The sequence below is a fragment of the Stegodyphus dumicola genome, chromosome 1 (genome assembly GCF_044657685.1).
Source record: "Stegodyphus dumicola isolate Sdum_Otavi_A_Nest chromosome 1, ASM4465768v1".
Taxonomy (NCBI): domain Eukaryota; kingdom Metazoa; phylum Arthropoda; class Arachnida; order Araneae; family Eresidae; genus Stegodyphus; species Stegodyphus dumicola.
The window spans coordinates 272161767-272183693 of NC_140768.1; the positions used below are offsets into that span (position 1 = coordinate 272161767).

Sequence of the window (21927 nt, forward strand, 5' to 3'; positions counted from 1 at the left end):
AGATTCGAGGTATTTTTTTAGTCTTAATATTAGAAACCGTTAATTTTGAGCTGTCATAATTCATTAGCTCGTTGCATCAATGCGAAATTTCTAATAATAATAATAACAAACATGACGAAGTAATGGAAAAAGAAGTTTCTTTCCAAGGGACCAATCTAATGTTATTTTTCAATACCTTAGTTAAATTTGAGTTTGTTATGACGGGTTGAAATATATACTTGACATTCTCTAACTGATATACGTACTTAATCTCTGTTGCCATATCCTAAATATAGAATCTGAAACATTGGATAGAATGTACAACCGTCATTTGAAATATGTTAACCAACGATAAGAAGTCAATGTGTGATAAAAGGAGACTGCAGTATTATGCAGCTTTAGTTCAAGGTCAATGGAATATTTTTGCTTTATCATTCAGAATGTAGTCATGTGCTGTACTCGACCTTCGATCGATCAGATTTTGTATGCCGAGGTATATTTTGGTATATTTTCGTGCAAATTTGTATGCTAGTATGTTCATAACCCGAAAAGGGGGTTGTTAGTAGAAGCTATTTTGTATTCCGAGGAATATTTTGATATATTTTTTGTGCAAATTTGTGTTTTAGTATGTGCATAAGCTGAAACGCTGGTTATGAAATTCCATAATATAGTTCATTCATCTTTATTTAAATTAAAATAAAGAATAAGTTACTGGGATTGAAAACTAATGCTGCATTTAGTATGTACTTTCTGGCTCAAACTTTTCTCATTTCATATGATTATATACTGCATATTTTCAGCTATAAGACATAAATCTTAATTTTAATGACATCAATGGGAAAAAGACTTTAAAACTGTTAATTAAATGGATTACAGTGCAACAGACTATAAATAACAAATAATTCATATTATCATCGAATTCGATTTACCAACGACTATACAGTATCCATTAATAAGTATTCCTTCAAGTTCCTTCTAAATGAGCATGAAAACCTGATTCTTTTGAATAATCTCTATGCGTCTTAATCGTACCACAATCGTCTACAAATTCTGAGTCGAACTCTTCTGCAACGTCTTAATTATTTTCATAATCTAAAGTATTTTCGAACCCTCAAGAGTGCTAGTAATATATCATTTTATAATGCTGAACTTTTCTGAGATTAGCTTCGGGACTTAATATGCTTTCTGCCACTTCTGGGCCTCTTGAATAAGTTAGGTGATTTCTGTATATATTTCTAAAGGGGGTTTCTTTATATTTCTAAAGCCTACCAATGGCCTAGCAATAAAATCTCTGAACTCTGGTACTTCGAGCCGGATTCCAAATCTGGTGAACAGGCTGGCTGCAGGGGAGTTTTCGTGGTTTTTCCATGTGTCATATAAATATGAACCAGCTTCTCTTAAAAAAAAAAGTCTTTCACAAAGGATATCTTCCTCTAGATAAATAGCTTTCAAGTGTTTGCCAAATCCAAATAATCTTTATATCTCACAAATATTATTTTTTCAGAAATTATTTTTTCTTTTAAATATTTTGCGTGAAACACTGAATATTGCAGTTGATAAGATATAGCACCAAGTATTATAACCAAATAATAGCGTATTTGCCTGATCTTATTTTTGACTTGTTCGAACAAATGTCCGTGCAATACATTGATTACTAACATATTAAATAAAAAAAAAAGAACTTCAAGGACAATTATTCAACTCAGCATTTAGTCAGTTTACTTTGTGCTTCCATATGGCGATTCTAGTATGCCATCCGTTTTCAGATGCATTCTACTTTTAGAGACAAATGAAACTGAGATAAGTGAGTCTTACTTGTAGAATAAAAGCAATACGGTACTTGCGGAATATCCCGTCGACAACAAGAGACGGCGCCAATCGTGCCGAACCAAAAAAACACATTTACTAAATACAATAAAAAAACTTCTATTTTTATTTCAAATTTGTTATATTATCATTTATTCATATTTAATTTTTCATTAGAAATTTCCATTATTTTTTTATTAAGGAGGTATACTGTAGAAGCAATTATTTTCGCTAGACGCCATTTCGTGGCCATTAACGCATTTTTTTTTTTTAAAGATGACTTTTCCATTTATGGCGAAAAATCGCGTAGTTTGGCGTGTTTTCTTTAATAGGCAAAAAGGGTTGACGGGATTTGCCGTAAGTACCAGAAATACCATAATCATTGCCATAATCCATACCTAAATAGACGAACTATTTTCTTAGCTGAAAATCGTAAACTGCCTTTAGGATTGTATTGTTTTAATCATGACAAAACACACTAAAGCGTACATTATCTGCGCTTCCATAAGATATTTTTTCTAAGGGGAGTTGGCCCACACTTATGCTACACTTGAAAATAATCATGAAATCCTATTGCTAAAGCTGTCTGAACAGTAGTAGTTTCATTCTAGGTTTTAATTTACACAATTTATTAACTGGGCTGCTTTTATTGATGTTTTTGTTATTTTCCATCACGAATAATACTAAAATAAACTATTCTTACTTACGAAAGCCTTCCACATTGAAGCTTTATTGTTTTCAGCTCTTTAAATATCGGGTTTATTTTCACACTGTCTGTCGTTAAAGAGCATATTTATTTTAATTTTTTTATTATGTGTGTGTGTTTCAGTTTTGTTAGCAGTATCTTATAGGCTAGTTCATTTACCATTTAGTGATTATTTTGATCTCAAGTGATTTTAAATTTTAATGAATTGGATTGTGCATATGATATAGAAAAGAAAAGCATACTAACACTCCAGGAATTAATGTCCCCACTGAGGAAATTCTGAGAGAAATTGCTCCGTATTGCATAACTCACGAAAAACCATAAAAGCCATACCTTTCAACCGCAGGGATTAAAATGCAAGTACACTCACATCCAAAAGTTAAGCACGAAGATGTAAAATGCAAAAACATCAACAAATACTGCTTTGATTTACACGAAATTCGGCAGGAAAGTAGCATATATATTTATGCATTAAACAAAATCAATAATTATATACAGAAATGAAAACAATATTAAATTTTTTTAAGTTATCAGATAATGAAATGCTGGAGACTTAAATAGAATTGTGTATAAAGTGAAAAACAGCATAAAATGAAATAAAGGACATTAATAGGATATGTGATCCCCCTCATCTGTATACAAAGTTTACACCTTGCGACCATGCTTTCAATTAGGTGGTCAACCACCGCAGAATTAAGCAATCGCCATTCTTCTTGTGCAGTAGTTTTGAGCTCAATAAGAGTGGCTGGAGCTGGGAAACGTGAAGATACAGCACGGCCGAGAGCATCCACAAAATTTTCAATGGGATTAAGGTCGGGCGAATATGCTGGCCACGCCATACGCGCAATCCCTTCACTCTCCAGGTAGTCATCGACGATGTCAGCTCTATGGGGACGTGTGTTATCGTCCATTAAAACAAAAGTAAGGCCAACTGCCGCAGCGTACAATCTTACAGTGGGTTCTAGGACTTCATCTCGACACCGGACAGCCGTCAAAGAACCCCGTTTAAAGATTGTGCAGGTCGGTGCGGTGTCCTAATGAAATCCGTGCCCACACCATAATGCTTCCGCCTCGGAATGCGTGATGTTTTGGGACTGATTGCGTGTTCGTTGTTCACGCCATATCCTTATACGCTTGTCATCTGGCTCCAGAGCAAGTCTTCATTCATCAGTAAAACATGACATTGCCCCAGTCAGACGCATTCCAATTGACATGTTCCTGGCATCACTGTAATCGTGCCCCTCTTGATTGGACGAATAGAGGAACACAAACTCGAGGTACCCGGGGGTACAGTCCACTCATATGTAATCTTCGGCATACAGTAGCTGCAGATATCGCCTTACCAATGGACACTGTAACCATAGATGTCACACGTGTGGAGGTCGCTCTGCGATTCCGCTTGACTACAATAGCAATATATTGATCTTCCACAGGGGTTGTAACCCTTGGGCGACCGGCTACGGGCCTTTGGACAACTGTCTGTGGGGTTTGGAATTGTTTCTATAACCGTGAAATTGCAGAACGATGAACGCCGAAGAAAAGAGCAACATCTGTGATCGACTGTCCTGCTTCAATGCGCCCCGCAGCACGCCAGCGCTCAGAATCTTCCATTCGTCTTCTAGAAGTCATAGAAACACGTACGTTTTGAAAACAAATTGTACGAAAGTTTTAAACACCTTCTATCGGCACTTACAATCAACTTCTGTAACCCTTCATAAAGCCGGCTTCTTATAAGACTGGCGTTTTTGCATATTTCTTGACATGAAAGCGCGATTGGCTATTACCTAACATATTGGCATACTACATCTGCAGCGAATTGCATGCTCTTCAATTTTGATTGGTTTCCGGAAATTAGCATTTTCCTCTCTGTGCTTAACTTTTGGAAGTGAGTGTATATCGCCAAATTCTAATGTACGCTAAACTTTCTTTCTATTCGAGTCTGCCATTTTTTTAGATCGAGCCAAAAGCAAAAGTACTTTTCTAACGGTTGGCAGAGCAATGAAAAACTGAAAAACAATTGTGATTAGATACATCGAAACATGAATAAAGTGTATTAAGTTAAGCTACTTTCTGAATGTGTTAATCATGGTTTGCCAGTTATTATTTATCTGTTGTTTTCATTTGGAAATTTTATTTGCGGAATTTACAGCGATATCTGTCTAAGGCGATTACCTTGAACGAGACGTTCGTTGCAACGGGCGCCTGGACTGGAGTGTTCTATCCCCATCGATTTTATGTCACTTTTCAAACTTTGATTTCTTATGGTGCGTCAAGGCATATCTTATTGTAAGGCAATTATAGTAATCTTTTTTCTAGGCAATAATCCGTGATAAGCAAATCAAGTTGAAGATTTGTGCAATAATTCGACTGATGGGATGACATAAGCAATTGAAAGGCAGTAACTGGAGGATCAGGTCATATAGTATCAGGAATACAAGGCACCTGATACCTAATAGTATCAGGAATACAAGGCACCGTTCGGTGATCGGCTCCAAGAGATTTTGATCTTTTTTGGAAGTGGTCGCTTTATAAAAGTGACGTTGAATACCCATATTTTTCTATTTTCTCAGAAATATTGGTAACTTTCAGAGGTGGTCTATACCAGGGGTCTCCAAACTTTCCAGGCTTAGGGCCATGCTGATTACTCCAGTAAGTTCCGAGGGCCAAAACCATATTATCATTGTTGCCGGTGGTAAAAAGTGAAATAGTCCACTGATGAAAAAAAAAGTCCGAAAAAGTACGCAACGTTTAAAAAAGGCTGCAAATCGGACTGAAGTCCGCAAAACGGCAACACTGCATATTACAGTCAAAAGTCGTTAATTCGGACACCCATAATTCGGAATGATCTATAATCCGAACCTCAAAGCTGAAAACTTTCTGCGCATGCGCCGCGTTGACACATGCGCATAGGCGTTTACGCGTGCGCGTAAGACCTTTACGCGCACGCGCATATGCGTGTGCGCAAGTGCAGAATACGTTTTCGCGTGCGCGTTTAACGTATAACGGACGATATAAACTAAAATTATACAATTATCTATTTCAGTTAATGTTGATGCTTGCGTTATACCTTAATCTTCGAACTGGATGCAGCTTATTATTTTTTGCAGATTGTAAGAGCAATTTTATAAAAGTAAACTTGAACTTTCGATTATGCCAATTTCCGATTTGGAGCTCCCAAAGGATCTACAAAACGAAAGTATGTCTCGATGTCCGTCAAACAAAAAGTGAAATTGCTGCAAAAATTGGATAAAGACATGAAGAAGGTGACAGAGAGGTTAGTGAAAACGAAAAAATTTCGATTGACAAGTTAGTCGGTATTCTCGGCATAGCAATTAGGGGACTTGAACAGCGGAGCTTTTTAACTGAACAAGAAATTATGTCTGTTTATAGAATTAAAGAGAAAGTATTATCACATAAAACGAAACAACTTACATTGAAAGAAATGTTTAATAAAGTAAACAAATAAATATTAAGCTTCTTTTTTTGTAAATTTTGATACCCTTTAGATCATAATTGTTCTTTATTTCCTAAAATACGGTTTCATATTTTTAATTTTAGAATTTGTGCATGCCATCTTACCAGATTTAAACTGATGATCTATAATCCGGAAAAATCGATAATCCGGAATCGCCGAAGTCCCGACGAGTCCGGATTAACGACTTTTGACTGTATTAATTTTCCTGTCATTATCTGTAATTTCTAGATTAGTCGTAGAGTACGAGCTATGAGGAGTAAGGTGACACGACATCTGGTGGACACAAGTGGAAATAGGTAGTACCTTCTATCGCTAACAGATGGCGCTAATAGCACGTACTGAAGTCAGTTCCTATGACACTGTTGTGAAATAAAATAGTGCGTACCTCCTTAAAACGTGTTTGTGCGTGTTTAAGTTTAAGACATCTTTGTAACAGTATTTTGATTTGAATTGTTGCTTTTGTGTGTGATTTAGTAGTATGGAAAAGAAGCGAAAAATTGATAGTGAATGCATAAAATTCAAAGATCAGTGGAACATTCAGTATTTCGTAATTGAGTCCAGTAACAAGGCGCTATGTTTGATTTGCAATGAAAGCATAGCCGTTCTCAAAGAATATAACATTAAACGTCATTATGAAACAAAACATTTTCAAAATTACTCAAAATATACAGGAAGTTTGCGACAGAAAAATTTGAAGCTATGAAGCGCGGATTGAAATCGCAGCAATCTTCATTTACAAAACTCAAAACTGAACAAGAGGCTGCAACTCGTGCCAGCTTTCGTGTGGCTCTTGAAATTGCAAAACGTGGAAAACCATTCACCGATGGAGAAATGATCAAAGAATGCATAATTGCAGTAGCCGAAGAAATATGCCCTGAAAAGGTAAATTTATTAAAAACTGTCAGTATGTCAGCAAACACTGTGGCTCTAAGGGTACAAAACATCGCTGAAAATATATCCTCTCAACTGTTCGACAAAAATGGACATGTTGAGTGGTTTTCTTTGGCTTTGGATGAGTCAACGGATGTGTCAGATACTGCTCAGGTGTTGATTTATATTCGAGGAGTAGATAAAAGCTATGAAGTGCATGAAGAACTTCTTGATATGTATAGTATTCATGGCACAACTACTGGTACAGATATTTTTAAAGGAGTTGAAATGGCCATTAATCAAAAGAACCTTCGATGGAAAAACTTGAAATGTATTACAACTGATGGAGGCAAAAACATGAGTGGGAAAGATAAAGGAGTGGTCGCTCTTGTGTCAAAGGCTGTAGAAAATGACGGTGGTTCAAAACCATTAGTCTTACATTGTATCATTCATCAACAGTCTTTGTGCGGAAAATGTTTGGATATGTCTGAAGTTCTGAAACCAGTCATATCAACTGTTAATTTTATCAGATCTTTTGGGCTGAATCACCGACAATTCCGACAATTTATTGAAGAGATTGGAGAAAATGACTTACCTTATCATACTGCCGTACGTTGGCTTAGTTGTGGGAAAGTCCTTCAGCGCTTTTTTGAACTTCGAGCAGTGATCGAAATTTTTTTGAATGAAAAGCATCGCCCTCTTACTGAATTACAAAACAACGCATGGCTGTGGAAGTTAGCATTCTATGTTGATTTGACAAAACATGTGAACGAACTGAATTTGAGATTGCAAGGAGAAAACCAGCATCTTCCTGATTTATACACTAATATCAAATCATTCCGGAAGAAATTGATACTGTTTCAATCACAACTACGAAGTAAATGTTTTTCACATTTTAAAACATGTGAAATATTTAGCCAACACCACTGAGACTGAGTTTCCTACCGATTTTGCAATCGAAACTTTGAGTGATTTGAAAATAAATTTTGATACTCGTTTCTCGGACTTTGATGCCATTGCGAATCAAATTAAGATTTTTCAGAATCCTTTTGATACTGACATTGAAACCCTAGCCCCGGAACTTCAAATGGAAATGATTGATCTACAGTGCAGTGATATAATTAAGAACAAATATCAAAACTCATCTTTGTTGGAATTTTATAAGAGTCTTCCACTGACACAATTTGATAATTTGCATAAATTTGCTCGTGGGCTCTTTTCTGTTTTTGGTACTACTTATTTGTGTGAGAAGACCTTCTCCAAAGTGAAGTACACAAAAAATGTTTACAGATCTAAATTAACTGATGAGCATCTTAAATCTCTTTTAATAATTGGTACAAGTAAAATTAGTCCACAACTACAAACTATTGTCAGTGGAAAATCTCAATTACATAAATCTCATTAGTATTTCATATGTCATTATACTTTTTATAAGTTATGTTTTTATTTAAAATGTATAAAATGTTAGTTGGATTCATTTCAATAATTTGTTAGTTATTATATACTGAAGTTAAATTTTCTGCATATTATACATGTCTTTACTCATTACAGTTCTGTGTTTCTTTATCCAACTTATCACAAAAACAATAACAATAAGCCTACAACAATGTTATGAGTAGTTAGCCCATGACCATATCAATGTAGATGTCATATTAATAATTATTCAACATAAAATTATAATACTTCAGTAAACTAAATTTAATTTTCTATAAAAAATATGTTCTCTAAAAGGAGTTTTCAAGTATGCTAGCTCTCCGCGGGACGGACAAAATCTATCCGCGGGCCGGATGTGGCCCTCGGGCCGTAGTTTGGAGACCCCTGGTCTATACGAAAAGGTTCACTGTATATATGCGTAAGTGTATAAGTTTCAAATATCCCTAGATGTCAAATATATAAAAAATTGTGCCGCTTAAATACAGAACGTAATGCGATCACAGCATGCAGTTACAGATACATGCAAGCTAAATTTTTCTTGTGTACATTATCACGCGCGTGCAAAATGATTTATAGCCGTTCTTCAGCATAAACAATAGAATCCAGCAACATTTATTCCTGCTTCTAATTTTTGTTTTTCTCCCCCATTGCATAAGTTAGCGTGTATATTGTTTCTTTATTCCTCATACTGAGTTACAGTATTTGAGAAATCTTTTGGAATTTCTTACATTTTACTCTTAATTTTTGTATTACAATTTAATAATTTGCGCATTAAATATATTTATGTATTTTTGTTCAGTTGGCTATGTGTAGTACTTAGTAAGCATGTCCATTCAAAATAGCAAGTTACATAATTTTAGGCATGTAGATTGTATTAACGATCATATATATGAGCTCGTTTTCAACAATATATAGTTTTGTTTTAAAATTTTTATTAACCTGATTTAGCCTCAATAGTTGTCCAATCGCTTTGAACTTTATAAATTAATAATCAAAGTCGCTGTTTCAAGTTATTGAAAGATAGCGAAGATGTGATTTGTGCGGAAATGGCTCTAAACTGCTTTTACCCATTTAAGAATTAATGTTTCCTTCTGCAGAAATGTACCTGCTAGTCGCGTGCGGAAGTATCACTAAATCGTTATCAAAGTAATGTGCTGTGTATGTAAAAAACTGCCACACCCCCTTAGACTGTGAAAGCTCAGTAGCAGTTCATCATTCGTGGTGAAAGGAAGGCGTCTCCATCTACTTCCATCTACTTCCTACATGGTTAGAACGAAATTTTTCTAATCATCTCTAAATGGGTTTGGGGATTTTTCCCCGGTTTGCTGTGGCAACTTCAAATGCTATATCAATGTTTCTGGTTGCTATGATTGTATTATGAGCAAGTTTTAACGTGGGGGAAAAAAGTGCGCGTACTGCTTCAGTTCCATATTTTATCCATCAGATTACACTGCAGTCCAGTACTGAAATGTTTCCATGAATGCATACACGGATGTTTAAACGTTAATGTCCAGCGCGCTGGCGCGATTCGGTAGTATTTTGTATGAAAATCGCCAAATCTAACATTTCGCGTGCAACAGCCTACTATATCGAATATAAATTAATTTATTCAGTGGTTTGAAGAATAAAATTATGCTTATATATTATAGTGCCGCTACCGATGTCAAGATCATTTGTATAAAGTCATATGGAAGTCGCTGCATTCAGTATCATGTTTACTGTTAAACTGTTTCGAATTGTCTCCAGATGTAATTAGTCGATTACGAATAGAACCTCGCAGCCACTCAACCAGGGACGCATACATTTGGGAGACCTTAATAAAGAGTAGCTTTTTAATTTAAAAAAAAATCTGATGTGGAGGCACATGATTTCCTGTTAAGTTATATACAATTTTTGCTGCATTTCATTTAAACGTATTTCCTCGAATTTCATTAGACATATTTATCATTCAATTAATTCAGTTCTCACTTCGCGGCAAGGCAAAAATGCATAAAAACATAAAACACTAAATACAGTTTAAAAAAACTAATATTTACAATTAAAATTAGAGTTCCTACGCAAAAACAAGCAATTCGGCCAGCGGGCAAGAAGGCAGATTTTTTGGTGCACAGAACTGAAAGGTTACTTTTGATCTCACTCAATGAAAAGACACTGAAGGTGCAGAAGCTGATTTAATTCATTATTCTACTAAATTTCAAATTTAAACAAATGGCGGCTTCGTTAGGCTTAGTAGCAATTAAATAACTCTTAAATTCTTTATAATTCTACAATTACTGCATGCAAATTAAATCAAGGCATAAAAACCTTAATCGGAACATAAGAGCAACATATTTCAATCGCTTTTAAGCAGAAAACGCACAATTTACCAACATATCTGAATAGAAAAAACTGAGCTCACCGAGCCGAGTAACAGAATGAGTATTCAACGCTCTGAGGCTACTCGTTTTTAAGTTATGCGAGATATATACGTACGTACAGACGTCACGAAAAATTCTCTTCTGAATCCATTTTAAATTCGTTATACAGTCCGTTTTAGAGAAAAAAGTCCTTTATTATGTTAGTATGTACAGATGTCACACAAAACATCGCTCAGATGGATTCAGGAGCAGTCAAAATGGGTATTTTCGTTGAAATATCATACCCGAAATTTTTTTACACCCCAAATACAATACTTCCTGTATTTCGTACCAGGAAGTAAAAAGATAAACTAATCTTTCTCCATCGCGATGTTGAGCTTCGGCCTGCAGACAATAAAAGGAAGGTTCTCATCAAGGTTTTGTTTGCTTTGTCTCCGGCGTAAGTCTTGGACGTTTATTCAAACTATGTTATAAATATCATAAAGTGTAACACCCAGGTACTTAACAGGTTCTTGGCTTTGAGGTTTTACATCACTGGTTGATAACGAAATTATCTGTAATGTCGTGCGTCCCGTGTCCTATGAAATTTGACAAATGAGCTTTCTGGAAGTTTTAAACCTAGTTATGATTTGAAGTAATACTTGCTGAAGGTTTCTAATGGTTTCTTAGGGTCTAATTAATTAAAAAAATAAAAAATAATTAAAAAGGTTTAGTCTGCGTGTTATGCAAGTAAGAGATATTATAGTTAAGCGTAGAAATATTATAAAGCAATGCTTCCAGCAACGAATCCTAATGAAATCGTAGTTTAATGCTTTCTTTTATGTCTCAAAAATCTGTTCTGATCGACATTCTAAATTTTTTTAGTGGTGTAATATAATTTTATTACTCTAGCGGATAACTTAAACTTAAATAATTCAAATTGCAATCAGTCGTATTCTATGTAATATTTTTCAATTTTTAGGAAAAGGGCCTTCTGATAGTTTTATTTCTTTTTTAATGCTTCATCTATTGTTTACATACAGTGAGGCGTGCAGTTTAATGAAGAGTTGAGTGAACTATGCTGAAACAAAACTTAAGTTTTGCTTCAGCATTTGTTCAGCTACAATTGTAGGCCGGAAGGCTACTTGTAGAAAAGCGACCGAGGTGTTTGTTAAAAGTGTGCTGATTCTTTTAAAAGTTTTAGGTATATATATGGTAGCAGATTAATTGCCTGTAGAATTTGAGATTGTCCTGTCCATTTCTAGGGTTTTAATAGCACATTATTTATAATTTCGAAGAAAAAGAAGTTATTTAACAGTAGTCAGACTCTGTATGTTGACGTCAAAATAATCAAAACATGTATCACCTTTTTTTTAGTAGTGATAGAAAAGCTCATCTGGAAATTTTGTCTTAACGTCTAGCTATTTTCCCGTTATAACATATATCGTTTATAATTGATTTAATTTCTCTCATTATTAATTTCCCTGCCCGACGTTCCATTATTTCTTTAATTTAAGTCTTGCTTCTTTGTCCCACTATCATTACAGATTGTTTGGAAAAAAAAAAAAAAAAAAGTAAATAAAAAAGACAAAAAAATCTGAAATGTTTCAGATTTTAAATTACGTCCAAAGGGGCGTTTTTTTAACGTTTTGAGTGTTACCTTTATTTATTAAATATCATGTTCTTTGCACTTAAACCATAAAATTCAGTTCAAGAGCAATATCGCAAAATAATGTTAAATTAAGCATATCTTTAGAATTTCCGATATACACAGTCTCGCGAGCTGGAGATAAAAGTATTTTTTTTTATATATAACGTTGCCATTTCTCGCTTTTAAAGCACTGAGTTTGTAAATCAAAAATTCGTTAAAGTTTTACAAAATATAAAATCTATAATAAAACAAATTCCAAATTTGGGATTTCAGATGCGCATATTCGCAGTAGGATTTCGTCATTCAAAATTCGATGGCTCTATGTACCATTGTTTTATCACAATGCGAGAAATAGACAATCATTTATGCAGATTTTTCATTATTTAATTTCTTCAAATATAATGCAGGACTCTAACATTTTGTGGCAACAGTTTGAAAAGTGAACCGACGTTTATGAGTCCGACGCAAAATCGCAAAACGAAAACAATAGTCCTTCAGGGACAAAGCCCCTTTGGACTAAAAAAGCACACGCTTTGCCATAATCAAACCCCTCCCGCCCCCAAAAAAAACCCACTATGTTATATGTTAACACACTTATACTGTTATACTTAAAGACACATATTGTTATATATTATATTAAGAGGTTGATAGTGCAGTCGACGCGATTTAATGCGATCGCGATTAATGTTATCATTTGGATATTGTTATCGAATTGCCGAAGTCTTGCCCATTTTAATACGAAAACATGAAAATTATATCGCTTACTGTGATCAACAATTCGGTTAATATGTTCAGAGTATTGTTCAATATACTTTTTAAACTAAAATCGCCAAATAAAAGATAAAAATAAAAGATAAAATTGCCAAATAAGGTCAAAAGAATATTTTTTTAATTGCAACGACACTTAATTATGCATTATTGGAACATGAAAAAATACAAATATAGAATTACAAAAAGACAGAACAGTAATTAACCTCATGACTAAAAAAACTTCCTCGAAACTGGAAAGTGGAATAACATAAGACTACATTAAGCATTAAAAAAAATGTTATACATATCAACTGCATGAACTGTTTAACCTGGCAATAGAGTTTTTCTTCTTTCAACGAGGAGCATTTTAGCAAATTATCTCTGTCCATCTCAAAATTATGGTTGCACGAAGGGCGCAAGGGACTGTATTATATATTAGTGCGGCTCATATGTTTAGCGAGACAATCATGGTCTCCAAACGAAACGCCGCAACTGCAATGGATCTCGAAGAGTCTGTGATAATACAAATCGAATCTGTCCACTTCTTATTCTTCAAGTAGTAAAATTCAAAAACTACTAAGTGACATAGAAAAGGCCCCAAATCACTCTGCCCGAAATCAAACCACTAGTTTCATTTCTCTTCCAGTCAACATTTTAAAGCTAGGCAAAGAAAGCAGTTTTAGTTTGACATAGATTTTGAATAAATCTATCGATTCTGGGTGTATCAGACAGGATGGGAAAAAAATTCTGCAGAACTTTTGCTTCCTGAAATTTTCTTCCTTCCTGAAAAAATTTCTTGAAAATTTATTATGCTAAATTAAATTTTTTTTGGCCTAGTTTTAAACTTTACATTGGCATGTTCTCTAATGAGGGATGCTTTCTGGGTATTAAGATGGTAGCATGGGTAACATAATGTTCAGAAGCGTGATGAACAATTTTTAAATGAATTTTTGCACTAAAGATATTATGAACAGTTCACAAGCAGACTTTTGCATTTTCCTAATTAAAACGTGGTGGAAAGGGTGTATTTTTATGATCCTAGTTATATTTGTATTAAACTGGTTAGATTCCATTGCTATTTTGAAGAATGTTTTTTCTCATCATTTAGTATTATCATTCGATTATTATTATCAAAATAGCCATAGACAAACGTTATGACATTAAGCGGCGCCTACTACAGTGGGTACAAAAAGTATTTGCACACATACATTTTTGTTCACAATTTATAAGAAAATGCATTAATCAATACAAAAATTGGCATTTAAAAAATAGAATAAGCCTATTCATTTAAATTAATTACAAAAAATACAATAATATTAATAAAAAACATTTTTTGCAACAATATTAAAATAGCTTATGTCAAAAAAAGTATTTGCACACTCAACTCAACTCTAGCAAATTTGCATTTTATGCTATTATTTGACAGTCAGCCCGCAGTAAATAATATATGTAAGACGACTATAAAAGGAGGTGTTGTCGAAACGTTATTAGTTGATTGCCGATTCAAATTGTAATGGCACCGAAGAAATCTGAATTGTCGATTTCATTGCGAGAAAATTTTTTTTTCTCTACGTGAAAATGGCCTAAGTTATCAAGAAATAGGTAAAAAAGTAAATGTTTGCTTCTCTTCTATTTGGTATGTTATAAAGAAAGAGGATCTACATCAAATAACTTGCGTTCTGAACGCCCAAAGAAACTTTCACTGCGAATGAAGCGAAAAATCATAAGAGAAGCATCAAAAAATCCATTTGTTAGTGCAATTACTTTAGCCAATGATGTCGCTTCAACATCTGGAGTTCAAATCTGTGCCCAAAGTGTTCGAAATGTCCTGCACGATGCACACATTTATGGGAGATCACCAAGGAAAAAACCTCTCCTAACTGAACGAAACAGACTGAAGAGACTTGAATTCGCTAAGGAATATATCAATAAGCCAATCGACTTCTGGAAAAATGTCATATTCTCCGACGAGAGTGAGTTCAATATCTTTAAATCAGATGGCAGAAAATTAGTTTGGAGAAAACCTTGTGCTGCTTTTCATACCAAAAATGTGTTACCTACAGTTAAACATGGAGGAGGTTCTGTTATGATTTGCGGGTGCATGGATAGCAAAGGAATTGGTAATTTGTGTTTCATTGATGGGAATATGACAGCTCGAACCTATACTAATGTGTTGCGAGATAACTTGCCACAAAGTGCAATAAAATTGGGTATCAGTAATTCGTACTATTTTCAACAAGACAATGATCCCAAGCACACTGCCGGTATAACTCGTATGTGGTTGCTTTATAGTGTACCCAGAAAACTTGCCGCTCCACCACAATCACCAGACTTAAATCCTTTGGAAAATCTGTGGAATTCATTGGATTTAAAAATAAGAAAAAGGAAGATTTCAAGCAAATCTGCCCTTAAACAAGCCCTTATTGAAGGGTGACCGAATACTGAGCCTACTGTTACAGAAAATTTAATTAAATCAATGCCAGCAAGATTACAAGCAGTAATAGATGCTAAAGGCATGCATACTAAATATTAGTTATTTGAAATTTGCTTATATATTTTATTTCTTTTGCATTCATGCAGGTGTGCAAATACTTTTTTGATACGAGATATTTTAATTTTGTTACAAAAAAGCATTGTTATTTATATTATTGTAATTTTTCTGTTTGTTTTGGATGATTAAACTTATTCTGATTTGGCAATACCAATTTTTTTATTTCTTAATGCTTCTTTTTATGAATTGCAAACAAAAATGTAGGTGTGCAAATACTTTTTTTACCCACTGTATATTTAATTTCTTACACAGAATGATTTTCACTTAGGAGATTTCAATTGGCACACCCATCATCGAAGTATTATATATATATATATATATATATATAATATTTTTTAATTCCTTTGTTTGCGCGATTTTAATATTTGCATAGGGTTATATTTAATTATTTATATTGATTTTGATTCAATATGCATAGAAGTTTATGTACTTTTCCTTTCATTTGAAATAATCAACTACAATCTAATTACGATTGCTGTAAGTGTTTACTTACCGAAGGTTTTCCTTGAGTTATTGGTTTCAGATAAATCAGTGTGGTTTTCTGTATTGATATAATACTGAATGCTGTAATAATTAAAACTTTATAATTAAATTAACAGGTAACGTAAAATTCTGCTGTAAACTAGGACCTTGATCAAGAGCTTAGATACAGCAGCAAGTGACCCACTTGTGAACGAGGCATATTTTATAAAACATTTCTGGGTATTTGCATACTTATTATGTTATTAAATTATTGTTGCCATCCTGTTTACATGGTAGAGGAGTCGGCTGCTAACCTTGTGAACTGGTTCGAATCCTGGAGAAGGTATGAATATTTGTAAGTGAACAGCGTTTTTGCGGCATGGAAGCCACTTAAAATACTGTAAAGCTGTAAATCCTATAGAGAAGTATCAGATCCTAGCATCCGACCCTTGGTGTGTTCTATATCAAAACTAGGACGGAGTTTTCTCTTTGATGTAATTCTGCCGCCCTCTATGGCGCAGCATGGGCAGCGTTTCGATGATGAAATATTGAATGGCGGATGGGTCTTGCCATTTCTGATGAATGCATTAAAGTGCAAACGTCCCCACCCTTTGGAACTTGCTTGCAGGTCGAAGCATAATGTAGAGTATTCGGCTATTTCTTATATTAACATGATTTTTATACGCCTACCCAAATATAAACGTCTAACAGTAACGGTAAATGAGGGCTTATTTTGTAACGTTGCTGGAGTGTAATTTCTGTTATAAAATTTCAGGCGTGAGTTTCCCTTTCTGCGCCAATCACTACTTTCGTAAATATAAAATTCTGATTTCTAACGCTTTTACAGCTGACCATACACGCAGATAGAAATTTTCCACCTGCCACTTCTGTGTTGTAGAATGAAATTTTCAAATAGTTTTAAATTTTTAAAATACGCAGTCCTTCTAGTCTATGGGTAACGTAAATGTTATTGGTCATATATTGAATGTGTGGGAATATTATAAAACAAATCCTCAATAAAGGTGGACAGAGAATAATTTTTGACATTTCCAGAATATCAGAGAGTGATCTTTGCTCGCTTTGTGACAAAGATTTTCCCGAGTCACTGCGGAAAAGAAGAAATGAAAGGTGGAATCCTAATTTAAGGAGGCAAGTTGTTTCCTGCTAAATTTTATTTAATTCAAAAGAGCGTTACTCCTATATGATTGTTTTCATAAAACGAAAATCAGCTTGTTCGTAGCTATGGATTTCTCAGAAGATACTCAGCATCTAACCCTTTAATGACTGATTTATGCATGTATATTTAATGAAAATTAATGTATTATAATATAGTTGTAGTATATAATTACCATAGTTTATTAATTACCATAAAATTTCTGAAATACTTCCACTTTTCTTCTAAGAGCGTGAAAATGGAAAGATAGATTAATATTTCTCTTTATGACTTAAGTTATCTAGAATATACTGCTCCAGACTAATTCATTTATTGATAACCAATATTGTTTTCTTTATAAGTTGCATGCTATTTCATAACCACTTATTTCTATGCGGAGAATAAAGTTGTAGTAGTAGGCCAGATGAAGTTATTTAGCTATAAACCACACTTTTATATACAGTAAACTTGTTGACTGTCTACAAACCTCTGCGACTCACAACCGGCAAGATACAAAAGGCCAGCTGTTTCCACTTTACGATTTGTTTCTGCATTTTATTACTCACTCGGAGGAATATTTTGCATATGATGAGAAGTCAGGTTCTGAACGAAAAGGCGTGTTCATGACAGATGGTCAAATACGCGCAATAAATGGAGTTTTACATTTAAAACGTTATTCCATGGGATTACACTGAGGATATTTTTCTCTGATGCAGATGTTGTATATGGATTTCCCAGCTAAAATTAAATAAGATATTTCATCATTTTGAAGTAATATTTTGTAAAGAATGCGTGTCCAAAATAACCTTGCATTCAATAAAGATTGTCTTATTTTTTAAAAAAAGCGTTGACTGATAGTGCTTTTTTCCTTAACTTGTTTTTACTGTTTGAGTACAGGTTTCGCTACAGTAAAAATATATTTTACCGGGAATTTTTAACACACCATTGAATTAAATGTTCTAAAACTAAACCTAAAAAATCGGTCTCTAAAATGTGATGTCGTATATTCAAATGCACAATTGTTATCTAAGCGTTGCATGGAATTGATTGTTTTAATTAATACTAAACTGAGAAAAATTGTTAATCGTAACTATGCTAAAGACTGCAGGAAACAACAACAACAAAAAAAAAAAAAAAAAAAAAAAGAAAGGATCAAGTGATCTAATTTGCTACAAACCCCGAATTCCCTCTGTGCGGTAGTAACGACATAAATTACTAACTTAAATGGAGCAAGAAACGCTACGTTCTTTAATGAATCTACCTATTTTAAAATGCTGAAGGTAGTATTAAAACTTGGATACATCTTCTGTAAAAAGCTTTCCGTGTATAGTATGAAATCCATATACCAAAACCAGCATTATGAAGTATGGAAAAGGATTAACTGAAGTAAGAAGTATTCTCATAATAATTAAGTTTTAAAAAAATTATGATGTGTACACCACATGACTTCCTTGCATGGCCTATTAAATTATACACATTTTTTCCTGCATTCATTTAGACTACTTTCCTCGAATTTCATTAAAGCTATATTTCTCATTCAATTAATTCAGTTCTCACTTCGCGACAAGGCAAAATTACCTATAAACTCAGAATATCGTCATTAAAAATTGTAAAATACAGGAAAAAATAAAATACCAAATACAGTTAAAAAACAATAACAATAGGTTAACAACAATAACAACAGTAACGATAGGTTGGTGCAATCGTTTCATGAATAGAGAAATCTGGTAATACGACAGAAAACAAAAATTGCTTAGGAATTGCAAAATCTCGACCACGAAGTCACGAGTTTTCACAAGTTTGTTATTGGTACTAGGAAAAATATAAATTTCCTTTATCTAATACTGGAAATATACACTCATGTCCATAAATTAAGGATAATTCCGAGTCACGCGGAAATCGAACTCTAAAATAAATATATCACTTGTCAAATCACTACTCATCTTCAAGAATCATATGCAAATTTCAGGAAGTTATCAGAGGACACCGATGGTACGTCACAATGACGAGAGTGTAAGAGAATGATGTATAAGGAATACAGGCAAAGAAGTAAAATTGTTCGCAGGCGCTTTATAAGCATTTCAGTGCAATAACCGAATAGTTATGATACAAAAGACGCATTTGGATGATTTTTTACGTGGTAGAATTATCGGCCGTCTGGAATGTGGGCGTACCCAACTGGAAGGATCAGACGAACTTGGAATTGCCCAGAGTGTCATCTCCAGGCTTTGGCAACGATTCCAAGATGATGGTAATGTGAGTAGACGTTACAGCACAGGTCGCCCCAGAGTTACAACGCCGAATGAGGACCGGTATTTGGCAGTTACTGCCAAAGGAAACAGGCGGAGCACAGCCTCAGACCTGTCTCGTCAGCTCTCTTCAGGCACTGGTACGACAATTTCAAGGCAGACCGTGTACAGACGCTTAGGGCAGATTGGTCTATATGCTCGTAGACCTGTCAGATGCGTTCCACTTACTGCAACTCACTGTCGCCTGCGGTTAGCCTGGAATAGAGAGCAAACATTGTGGAACCGCAACAGTGGGCTTGTGTAACGTTTTCCGACGAGTCCAGGTTTAGCTTGCTGTCTGATTCTCGCCGGACTTTCATATGGAGAGCTCCAAGTACCCGTTACCACCAAGAAAGCATCATTGAACGACACCGTTACCGGTGGTGCAGGAGTGTTCGTTTGGGGTGGAATTATTTTGGGTTCCAGAACTGACCTGCATGTTCAAATTGGAACCATGACAAGCCAAATCTATCGGTCAGAAGTACAGGCCATAAAAAGATGAGGTTTACGGTAGTATTAACATGCATGCAAAAGATAAATAGATTAAAATTAAGTAGATATAATTACCAAAATATTGATGGATTCACAACTTCCAAGAAAATGGAAAGTCATTACAATTCAAGACGCGAAGAAATTTTCGGAGCTTATTATTATTATGGGATAAGTGCGTAAGAACCAAAAAGAGGATTACTGAGGCACGGATTCATGTGTAGAAACCCCAGTTTTTCCAAAAATGATGACAATAAACAGATTTAATAAGGCCTGACGCTATAGCTATTTTATGCGGAAGTTATTTTACGCACGAATTACAAAAAAATCGTTATCTACCTGGTGAAATTTTGTTTGGAAAACACCCGCGCAAGATATGGGAAATAGCTTATGTGTAGAAAAAGTACAATATAATAAACTGAAATTTTAACTGAATGAGTTTAAATCTTAATTTTAAAAACCAAACTTCATTTAAATGAAAAATTTTTCAAAATAAGTCGACAAGCAGGCTATGCGAATGCTGGATGAATTATGAATGAAATAGGTTTGATGAGGGTATTGTCGAAAAACTATGGACTCCTGTTTTCTATGAAACTGTCTTTCTCCTGTCATCCTTCGTTATTCATAACAAAAGTTTTCATTGGTAAAGTTTTTATACGAAAAGCATTAGAGCGATGCTGGAAAGAAAAGGTATGAAATTACATAATTTCTGAAGTTAAATCGTTGATCCAAGGATGAAAAAAGAAAATAAAAAACAAAGTATAAAATACTGACGTCTTAGCAATTTTCCTCTTTCTTCTGTGTCAGCGATAACTTCACCGAGGTGTTAGATATATATTGCGACTTGTCTCGTGATAATTGAAAAAATGATAAATATCGATAAGAAAAATGACATTAGTTAGTGTTCAGTTAATGCATTTCTCAATTGGAATGACTCCGAATCATAATATTACTCTACAAACTTTGCTAAATAGGTATGACTGGCATAATTTGAAAAGCACTCTCTGTAAACCAGGTTTTCGATTATCCGAGATGTTTAGAGTCTCAATTACCTCTGATAGTCGAGGTTCTACTGTATTAAATTTTTCATTTACTCATTTGCATTACGAGAGTACACAGTTATACACAAAATGATTGACCGGAATAAATTTCAACTAACCATTTAAGATGGTTGCGCTTCACTTCAGGCTTTCCCAGATAATTTTTTTTAAATCGTCCCATTTCGGGCTCTCTCGCTGGGGTAGGTAAAAGGGATTCGCATTTCAGCTTTCCCTTTCACCGTCCATCAAAGGCAAAAATGCAATGAGAAATGACTCTGAAGTGTGTGATGTCACGCTCCACTCTTTGAATTTCGTGTGAGTGTTTAGATACAATATTATGATATTCTGCTGGCGTTGATATGTTCAATGTCCTTGGAGTTGATATCTAATAAAGCATAGTTTTTTTTTTTTTTTTTTTTTTTTTTTTTTTTTTTTTTTATGAAAGAGCACGTATAATTTAGTCAGTCTCTTTTTTCAAACACCTGCTAGATTCTTAATGTCTCCTGGCCGAAGATAGAGAAAAAATACGGAGGAGAAAAAACCAAAACGAAATAAAGCATTGAAATCATGTGGATTTGGATGTTCTCACCCCGAAAAGAAGTGATCCGATTTCTGTTGTCACCTACAGAAGATCAGTAGAGGAAAAAACAGAATTGGGACATCATGTTTAATTGAATGCATATTATGTTATAGGCTCTTTTTCATTTCGGAAAGGTTTATGATGTTAAAGTCGCACCTTTAAACTATAGTCGTCATGATCTTAAAAGCCGCCTCATTACTGCTGTAGGTACAGTATCAGGGAATATTAAAGCAAGCTGATAAAAATTTGATTATCGCCTTGATGTTAATTGTGTATAACACATAGAATACTTACCGATAAAAAAAGTAAAAGTATAAATAAGTAAAATCATTTGAAATCAGATCAATTATTTTATTT

The 21927-nt window shown here is 34.3% G+C and overlaps 2 protein-coding genes across 2 annotated transcripts in view; both read left to right on the forward strand.

Annotated features, from left to right (window-relative positions):
• LOC118180900 (high affinity copper uptake protein 1-like) overlaps positions 1-21927 on the forward strand; it is a 122595-nt gene that overhangs the window by 12209 nt on the left and 88459 nt on the right. The window lies entirely within an intron of this gene.
• LOC146999551 (general transcription factor II-I repeat domain-containing protein 2-like) lies at positions 6666-7766 on the forward strand. The gene has a single exon (XM_085810303.1). The coding sequence runs from the start codon at positions 6666-6668 to the stop codon at positions 7764-7766; it is 1101 nt and encodes a 366-aa protein (XP_085666429.1).

Coding starts and splice junctions, on each gene's coding strand:
- LOC146999551 (XM_085810303.1), top strand. CDS start 6,666: ATGAAGCGCGGATTGAAATCGCAGCAATCTTCATTTACAAAACTCAAA.